General features: G+C 56.9%; 2 protein-coding genes across 5 annotated transcripts; one reads left to right on the top strand and one right to left on the bottom strand.

Annotated features, from left to right (window-relative positions):
- The first annotated feature begins 24 nt into the window (after nucleotides 1–24).
- MIF4GD (MIF4G domain containing) lies at nucleotides 25–5,113 on the top strand. 3 transcript variants are annotated; one of them, XM_032322706.1, is made up of 7 exons: nucleotides 25–228; nucleotides 1,823–1,954; nucleotides 2,755–2,864; nucleotides 3,058–3,213; nucleotides 3,309–3,401; nucleotides 3,915–4,114; nucleotides 5,004–5,040. In XM_032322706.1, the coding sequence occupies exons 2-7, from the start codon at nucleotides 1,873–1,875 to the stop codon at nucleotides 5,038–5,040; spliced, it is 678 nt and encodes a 225-aa protein (XP_032178597.1). In that variant the 5' UTR covers nucleotides 25–228; nucleotides 1,823–1,872. The 3 variants fall into 3 exon arrangements, with proteins under 3 accessions (XP_032178597.1, XP_032178598.1, XP_032178599.1); XM_032322707.1 differs by lacking the exon at nucleotides 25–228 and adding an exon at nucleotides 668–932 and having other exon boundaries at nucleotides 5,004–5,113; XM_032322708.1 differs by lacking the exons at nucleotides 25–228; nucleotides 5,004–5,040 and adding an exon at nucleotides 670–932 and having other exon boundaries at nucleotides 3,915–4,635.
- MRPS7 (mitochondrial ribosomal protein S7) lies at nucleotides 4,490–8,983 on the bottom strand. 2 transcript variants are annotated; one of them, XM_032322703.1, is made up of 5 exons: nucleotides 8,894–8,983; nucleotides 8,069–8,260; nucleotides 7,890–7,953; nucleotides 6,425–6,592; nucleotides 4,490–5,148 (listed from the first exon to the last, which is right to left on the bottom strand). In XM_032322703.1, exons 1-5 carry the CDS (start codon nucleotides 8,959–8,961, stop codon nucleotides 4,927–4,929), a joined length of 714 nt encoding a protein of 237 aa, XP_032178594.1. In that variant the 5' UTR covers nucleotides 8,962–8,983; the 3' UTR covers nucleotides 4,490–4,926. The 2 variants fall into 2 exon arrangements, with proteins under 2 accessions (XP_032178594.1, XP_032178593.1); XM_032322702.1 differs by having other exon boundaries at nucleotides 4,500–5,148; nucleotides 8,767–8,983.
- Nucleotides 8,984–9,101: the final 118 nt, after the last annotated feature.

Raw genomic sequence — 9,101 nt, 5'->3', positions numbered from 1 at the left:
GCTAGCCCTTTGAACAGGAGAGAGCTCTGGCAACAGGAAACCACGGTGGACGCTTGTCTGTGCGACGGGAAGAGGCGCCCTTCCAGCCCCTTCTGGCTGCCCTTCTGCCCCGCTGGGCCGGCGTCAGGGATGGCCCTCAGCTGTCGGGCCCGCGCCTCTTCCCCAGCCACAGCCACGACCGAGTCAGGGCCTTGTTCGGCTTGTCACTGGCAGCACCTGGCGAAGGCGGCAAGCTAACGGGGGTCGTGGGGAGGGTGTCCTTATTCTAGAGCTTGCTCGTTAATTTTCAACTGTTTTACCGGTGCCGTTTGTATTTGGAGAGGGGGTGTGGGGGGGGACTTGATCCAGCCCTTACAGCCCCCCTGCCTTGTCTCGCGTGGCGGGTAGAAGTGGAGGGCGGGTGGCCGCCGCCCAGGAGTTCCTGCCCCTCCAGCCATCCTTGCCCTGCCGCAGGCCCCGCCACTGCCGCGCGGCCCCGCCTAGTTTCCTTTTTGGATCCTGTTTTAACCGGAGCCCCGGGCGTGAGAGTGGGCTGCGGGGAGGGGGCGCCACCGCTGGCGACCGAGGGCTTCCTCTGGACCGAGGAAGGTCCAGCCTGGCGCGGACGACTCGAGTAAGGACAGGGTGGGGGCGACGTCGAGGACCTTCCCCTCGGCCCAGCCACACGGCCGGTTCCGGACCTCCGGAACACAGGCGGTGAAGACAATGTCACCGGGACTCCGGCAGGTGGCGCTGGCGGGAAAGGCCCTCCCCTCCCCGGTCTTGCCCCGCCCCTCCACGCTGGCCCTGTCCCGGCGCCGCGCTCGGAAATGACCTAAGCGGCGGCGAGGCCGGGCGGGTCGTTCCAGCTCTGCGGCGCGGCGGACGGGGGGCGCACGCGCCATGCCCGCCGAGCGGCCTCCGGGCACGCGGGCGCGGTGCCGGCCGGGCAGGTGGGTCCCCGCGCTCCTTTCGCACAGCTCCGCCTCTCCCGCCCGCGGGACCCCGAACGGCTGTCCTGCCCCGCCCGGAAGAGCGTTCCAAGTTCGAGGAAGCTGCCGGGTTCTGGAGATCCCCGAGGTCGTCCTTCGACCAGGGAGGAGGCATCGCGCCCGGAGAGGGGACTCCAACAGGGACAGCCTCTCCCGTCATCCCGCTCCCCGCTTCTTTAAGAGGAAGGCTCCAGAAGGCTCAGGAATTAGGAGTCCTGAGTGGGCAAGGCCGGGTTCCGCCGCCCGGGAGGCCAGTTTAACCAGTCCGTCTGGGGGAGAAGTTGGCCAGGACAGGAGCAGTTCGGGGCCCCGCACCCGCCCACACAGGCCAGGCCGAAGGCTGGAGGGGCGGGTTTGGGGACTGAGAAGGATTCTGACCAAAGCAGAAGGAAGGGTCGCGTCCAGGGGATTGGAACCTTGCAGGGACAGACATGTCCTCTGGAAGGTGGGGCCGCAGTTTCCAGGCCGCTTTCCATAGGCAAGGGGAGTGTCTGATATGCCCCTGTCCACACTCCAGCGCAGCTCATCGCGCCCCAACCTTAGTGTCACCGGAGAATATCCCTGCCTCCTGTGGAGACTGGACGGTTGGCATTTTCACCTTCACCTCTCTAGGCTCGTGTAATCCCAGAAGCTACAGGGGTTCCTAAACTTAGCAGCAGGTGCCTGGCTGGTGTTCAGTCTCCATGAGAGGCCAAGCTTGCTGGGCCCTCAGCCAACCAACCAAGGCAGTAGACTGGCTGGGAGCACCCGTCCCAAACACTGGCCAGCCCTGCCCGGGGCCTGCAGAACTAGAAACCCTGACCCCACGCTGCACACCTGAGGCCTCCCCCTTTCCCTCTCCTCCTCCCTAGGTGCTGTCATTAGTCCCACCTCAATAAAGAGCTGCTGGGGCTGAACAGTCATGGGGGATGCTGATAGAGAGGAGTATAAAATCCAGTCTTTTGATGCAGAGACTCAGCAGCTGCTGAAGACAGCACTCAAAGGTGAGCATGAGAGCCCTGAGCTGCGGAGAAGGGGGCAAGGGGACAGGCCTGGAGGCCTGAGCCTTAGCTGGTGATTGCCCAACCAACCCTGTCCCTTTGCTTTCTGAGAATAGAAGTCAGGACAAGCTGTAGGACAAGCTACATTCAGGCCAGTAATTGAAAGTATGAATCATAGAGTCACCTTTCGGCCAGTAAAGCCATTTTTAAAGTTTACGTCCCCATGAGAGTGGGGTGGGGCACAGAACAGAGTTCTGTCTCCTGAGCCCTTGCATTGGACTGGCTTCTGCGTCGCCACAGCAGGCCGTCTTGAATGTGCAGAGCTGGCTGACTTGGGACAGGATGAAGCACTCTGCTTGGCAGAGGAGATGCAGTCATTGTCCTGGATCGGTACCTTCTGCAGCCCTCAGAACAGAAGTTTGACTCAGCTAACAATTAGTAAAGCCCATCCCCTGCCAAGCTAAGCCTGCTGGGGAGGCCCTGCCTAGCCTGCCCTTGTCAGGTTTCCTGTATGTGTGTTCTAAGAACACTCTCTTCCCTGAAATTGCTGTCAAATACATTGTTATTTGGTGCTCCTTCCGCAACCCAGGGCCAGGAAATGTGTGCCCTAAAAACTAGCGTTTGCTGATTAGTCTCTAACAGCCACATATCCTGGCCATCAGTCTCCCAGTGGAGCTGGGAAGTCTGGTCTCTTTAAATGTAAGTGTATCACGGGAGTGCCCTTTTGTAAAGACATCTCAGATCCTTCTTAGAAGCAAGGGGAGACGGATGTGGTCTAGACTCCCCACCTATCTCTACCCTAGATCCAGGTGCTGTGGACTTGGAAAAGGTGGCCAATGTGATTGTTGACCATTCTCTGCACGACTGTGTGTTCAGCAAAGAAGCAGGACGCATGTGCTATGCCATCATTCAGGTGGGCTGGGACTGGTAGAGAAGCAGGGAGACGCTTCGGGAAAGGCCGCAGTGGAGGGCAGGAGGCCTGGCCAGCAGGGCGGAGGTGGAGAGTCAGACCCAACAGTCCTCAGCTGCTGAAGCTTGAGTGGGGGGTCACCACTGCATCACACGCCCCCTCCCCCGCTGCTCACTGCCCTTTCCCTGGCTCACAGGCTGAGAGCAAGCAAGCAGGCCAGAGTGTCTTCCGACGGGGACTCCTCAACCGGTTGCAGCAGGAGTACCAGGCTCGGGAGCAGCTGCGAGCCCGGTCTCTGCAGGGCTGGGTCTGCTACGTCACCTTTATCTGCAACATTTTTGACTACCTGAGGGTGAGGCCTGGTAACCACCCTAGGAGGCAGAGACAGCCGAGCTGGTCTCCTTCAGCCGCTAAGTGCTCTGGCCCCTCCCTGGTCTCCCCCCACAGGTGAACAACATGCCCATGATGGCCCTGGTGAACCCCGTTTATGACTGCCTCTTCCGGCTGGCGCAGCCTGACAGTCTGAGCAAGGAGGAGGAGGTGGGTGACCCAAGTTCAGATGGCTGTGGAGGTGGGCCGTCCCCGGCTCAGCTCAGAATACGGGCCCACTGTCCCTGGAGGCGTGGGAGCGTCACTTCCCAGGGCAGGAGCCTGGTGGCGCTCTTCAAGGCCTGTCTCAGTTCCAGAACAAGCTGCCAGGCTTGGAATTTATTCAGAACAGAGAGCAGCCAAAACCTACAGGCTCAGAGGCTTCCCTCCCAATAGAAAAGCCAACGTGTGGTAGGAATCCAGCTGTGGATACAGACGGCCCAGAAACGCAGAGCCTGGTGGGGCGGGGGCGGGGGGGTCTGGGTTAAGCGGCAGCTTGGAGGCAAACCCCGCATCCAGCCTGGCCCGGGAGACCTTAGGCAAGTTCCAAACTGGTCTTTCACGTAAGATGTGGCGCACGCCCACCAGGTGCCGGGAGCAGGACAGGAGGAGGCACGGCTGGAGCCTGGAGCGGTGCTGCTCGAGGTGCGTGCGCCCCGGGGTCACCTCCCACGCCCCCTGCAGGTGGACTGCCTGGTGCTGCAGCTGCACCGCGTGGGGGAGCAGCTGGAGAAGATGAACCGGCAGCGCATGGATGAGCTCTTTGTCCTGATCCGAGACGGCTTCCTGCTCCCAAGCGGCCTCAGCTCCCTGGCCCAGCTGCTGCTGCTGGAGATCATCGAATTTCGGGCAGCCGGCTGGAAGACGACCCCGGCTGCGCACAAGTATTACTACAGCGAGGTCTCCGACTAGGTTTCCGGCTCAGGCTGCCTCACCAGCAGCACCCGCCTGTCCCTGCCAGACCTTGAACAGCTCATAGGGGTTTCCCACTCACGCGGCGGTCCTGCCTGAGCACCTTCCCTCCCGGGTTCAGGGACCAGGGAAGACACCAAACAGACCTGCCCCTACTGTCCCATCAGCCTCTCCCCCCATCACCTCCAGCCTGGGCCAGGCAGGGAAAGGCAGCTTGCAACACCCACCGCACTGTGTAACCACTGGTGCAACAGCCATCTTGGTGCCTCAGTTTCCCCATCTGTAAAAGGGGTACCCATAGCTACTGGTGGTATACTTTGGGATACTGAGGAGCAGAGCACAAGTCACACCAGAAACTGCTTTTTATACATTTTGTACAAGGACCACTTCGGAAACAAATTTCCAGTCGATTTTAGTAAACAGCAGGTACCACCATACACGCGACACCAGTTCAGGACGAGAATTTTCTAATAAACCTTTTCTAACATTAAAACTGCTTCCTTTCATATCTTCCAAAGTTCTACCCTGAATAGAGGAAGAGAAGCTGGACGGGCCCGAAGTTCCTGGGGGAAATCCAGATTGATACGTTCCCAGTGTATGAGGAGCTGGGACAGGAAAAGCAAGTTCCAGCGCCCAAAGAAAGGACTAACGAGCATAAATACGCTGCTCCCCCCTTACAAGGCCTGCATGCCCTTAAAAAGGAACTACTTCACCCACAAGGGGTTTTTGCTGACAGTGACCCCGGCTCCCACGGTTTCTTGCAGCAGAGCGCCGCCCCCTCCCCCTACCACCAGCGGTAGTGAGCCAGGGCACGGTTGGCCTCGGCCATCTTGTGCATGTCATGCTTCTTCTTGATCACAGGGCCCTGGTTGTGAAAAGCCTCCAGCAGTTCATGTGACAACTTCTCCGGCATCAGCGTCCGCCGGTGCTTCTTCTCCCTGCACTCCGTGAGCATCCACTTCATGGCCAAGAAGCGACGCCGCCGGGCGGGAAGTGGCACAGGGACCTGGACAGGAGAAGACACGGCAAGTCAGTCCAAGACCTTGTCGGGGTGGCAGCCTCCTTCTGCCCTGAGCTCTGAGGAAGATCCACAGGCTCCCTCTGGGCCAGCTCTGACAACACTCGTGAGGGGCCTGGCTTTTCCTTGAGTCCCCACAGCCCTGGGGGCCCTCACCCGTTAGCAGAGGCATTCACTGAGCACGCGGCACGCGCTCCTGAGGCACCGACCTCTCTCGCCTCTAAATAGAAGCTCAGCCCGGCTGATACGAGCATCAGCTGGGAGAAGCCCCATCAGGCCAGAGTGACTCAGCCAGCGCGGATCAGGGGTGCCCCAAAACAAGCCCCTCTTGTCCAGAATCCTTTGCTAGACCGCCGTTATATGCCAGGCACCACTAGGGACCCAGAAATTAATGAGTCTCCAGCCTTAGGAAGTTTACATTAAAAAAGCAGAAGCTGGGGGCGCCTGGGTGGCTCAGTGGATTGGGCCGCTGCCTTCGGCTCGGGTCATGATCTCAGGGTCCTGGGATCGAGTCCCGCATCGGGCTCTCTGCTCGGCGGGGAGCCTGCTTCCCTCTCTCTCTCTCTCTCTGCCTGCCTCTCCATCTACTTGTGATTTCTCTCTGTCAAATAAATAAATAAAATCTTTAAAAAAATAAATAAATAAAATAAAATAAAATAAAATAAAAAAGCAGAAGCTGGGGCGCCTGGGTGGCTCAGTGGGTTAAAGCCTCTGCCTTTGGCTCAGGTCATGATCCCAGGGTGCTGGGATCAAGCCCCGCATCAGACTCTGCTCAGCCAGAAGCCTGCTTCCTTCACTATCTCTCTGCCTGCCTCTCTGCCTGCTTGTGATCTCTGTCTGTCAAATAAATAAATAAAATCTTTAAAAAAAAAAAAAAAAAAAAAAAAATGCAGAAGCCGAGAACACTGGCTTATGACAAGACACAGAATTAAATGCCAGGAGAGCGCCTTGTTCAGTTCAAGAAATGGCAACAAAACACCAGTTATGGGTCAAGTGCTACTCTAGACGCTGGTGTACAAAGATGAGTTCTACACGTCCTTCACCACGAGAAGCTGACAGCTTACAACACAGCATCGTGGACGGAACGGAAGCAGGGGTGCGGGCCTGGGGGGGGTGGCTGGCGGATCCTGAGAGAACCTGGTCCCTAGAAAACAATCAATCTTAGCCCAACTCTGGACCTTCCCACTCCCAAGTGCTCCCCACCCAACCACTACCAGCTTGTTCTGTGGGTAGGGAGCCCTGCTTTCCGGCCCTGACCGCTCACCTGGTAGAAATGGCCCCCTCTGAGGATGGGCACCAGCCCTATCACAGGCTCACAGTTTTTCAGAGCTTGGTGGAAGATGGTGTAGGGGTTGCGTTCGATGGTTGCCTGTTCCTCAGCAGAAGCAGCATGGTACTTCTCAAACTGCTTCCTTTTCACAGCTTCCAGAGTCTGCAAAGGGACAGAACTGGAAGATGCTGCCCCGGGCTCCCTGAAGGGTTTATTCAGCTGGACTAGTACTTTGCCCCTTACTCCTGTCACCCCGTTTCTCTATGACAGTGCGGACCCTCTCTCAGCACTTCTAAAGCAAAGTTCTTTTTTTTTTTTTTAAAGATTTTATTTATTTATTTGACAGAGATCACAAGTAGGCAGGAAGGCAGACTCCCTGCTGAGCAGAGAGCCCGATGCGGGGCTCGATCCCAGGACCCTGAGATCATGACCTGAGCCAAAGGCAGAGGAGGCTTTAACCCACTGAGCCACCCAGGCGCCCCATCTTTTTTTTTTTTTTTTAAGATTTTATTTATTTGACAGGGAGGTGAGAGAGGGAATACAATAGGGGTAGTGGGAGGGGGGAGTAGGCCTACCGCTGAGCAGGGAGCCCAGTGCAGGGGTCCATCCCAGGACCACCTGAGTAGAAGGCAGATGCTTAAGGACTGAGCTACCCAGGTGCCCCTAAGGCAAAGTTATTAAAGGCCTCCTCTTTTCTGGAGGAGGACCACAGAGATTTGTGACTGGGGGAGTGAATGGTGGTTCTGACGCCTACCGGCCTTCATTATAGCTACCACTTCCGCACATATACACGAGGATCATTTTTTTCCCCAAAAAATTTTGGGAGAGAGAATGAGCATGAGCATGAATGGAGGGACAAAGGGAAAGCAGACTCCCTGCTGGGCAGGGAGCCCAGTGTGGGGCTCCATCTCAGAACCCTGGGATCATGACCTGAGCCTAATGCAAATACCTGACTGACTGAACCACCCAGGTATCCCAGGGAAGAAGGTAATTTTTTTTGTTTCTTTCCCTTTTTTTTTTTAAAGTAGGCTCCACGCCCAGCATGGGGCCTGACATGGGGCTCAAATTCACGACCCTGAAACCAAGACCTCGGCTGATATCAAGACTTGGACACTTAGGGGCGCCTGGGTGGCTCAATGGGTTAAAGCCTCTGCCTTCAGCTCAGGTCATGATCTCCGGGTTCTGGGATGGAGCCCCGTATGGGGCTCTCTGCTCAGTGGGGAGCCTGCTTCCCCCTCTCTCTGCCTGCCTCTCGGCCTACTTGTGATCTCTCTCTGTGAAATAAATAAATAAAATTTTTACAAAAAGAAAAAAAAAGTTAGACACTTAACCACCCAGGTACCCAATACAGGGAAGGTAATTCTAACAGCAAGTATATGAACCTGTTCTTTTTTATACTAAACGGAAAGAGCCACAGACAAAGGTATAAGCCAGCAGGCAGGGGAGACGAGCTGTTTACCTGTGTCATGAGGGATCTGGCCAGTACTTTGTTTCCTCCTTTCATCATCATGTTGATGAATTTACTTCAAGCAGAAAAACAAAATGCTTAGATTTCCCAGGCTGTATCCCAATCCTTACTGTAGACCCTCCCTGGTACAGTCCCAGTCCCTGGAACCAAAGTATTTGCTCCCATCTAACCTGATCACGGGGTCTTCAAACACAGAGCTTGTTTTCGCTGCTGGGGCAGCTTTGATAAGCTGAGTCTTCCTGAGTTCCTGTTCACACTTCTCCTCCTCAGTCAGCTCCGCCAAGGGCTTGCGGTAATACTCCTTGTCAGTCTGTGGATCCCTGTATTCAGGACTATAGCGGCTCCACCTCACCTGGGTTAGCCTGAGAGTGGGGAAGAAGCCGGCAAAAGCTGACTCCACAAGTGAAAAGGCTTGACTTAATAATGGGCATGTTGGCCAACCCGCCGACGAGTAAGAGGCACGGAGACCGCTGGACAAACCTGAACGCAATAATTCTGGCTCTTGTCCTAAGCCGTGGGAGGACCTCCCCCAACAACCCAGGAAAGTCTCCCTCTCGTCAAGTGCCAACGGTAAGACGAGGTTCCTGAACCCAAGGATAGGTGCCCTGTCTAAACATCTCCGCCTCCCGCCCCCTGAAAATCTCAGCTCTGAGCTCTTTGGTAAGGGCGCGCTTTCAGCTTCGACTCCGAATCACTACGCCTTCACGATGGCTCGAAGTCACGCAGCCAATACAAAGCTTTGGACCGAGGTATCCTGGTCCGCAGGCTCTCTCCAGGTTCCCGCCCGGTCTGACTGTGGCCCTTTCCTTCCCTACAGGTCTCTCCGTGAAATCCCAAGGGGCACCCCAGCTTCCTACTGCCCTCTCACCCTGGAAGCCGCGGGACAGCAGTCCGCAGGGTCAGCGCCAGGACCGACCACCCTCGCGCAACCTTCCCCGCGGGGGCAGCCATCTTGGCTGGCCACGAGGACCCCACGAAGGCTGCCTTCTGCGTGCCTGAGCGAGTGACGGGAGACGGCGGAAAGGCTACGCAGAGTCCTAAATCTGTGCGACACTGCATTCATCCGGGCGTTGAGAGTCTCTCACTCCGAGGTCGAAAGGCAAGAGCCAAAAAGAAACATTCGGCGTCTCATTATCTGCCGCAGTCCGAAGCGACCCTAGGAGGGCCGCTCTCTCCTCTCAGGCCCCCATGCAGGCCCCGCCC

This window comes from Mustela erminea, chromosome 18, assembly GCF_009829155.1.
Source record: "Mustela erminea isolate mMusErm1 chromosome 18, mMusErm1.Pri, whole genome shotgun sequence".
In the NCBI taxonomy this organism is placed as follows: domain Eukaryota; kingdom Metazoa; phylum Chordata; class Mammalia; order Carnivora; family Mustelidae; genus Mustela; species Mustela erminea.
The sequence above is the reverse complement of the archived record's forward strand: the minus strand, read 5'-3'. Positions and strand labels throughout refer to the sequence as shown.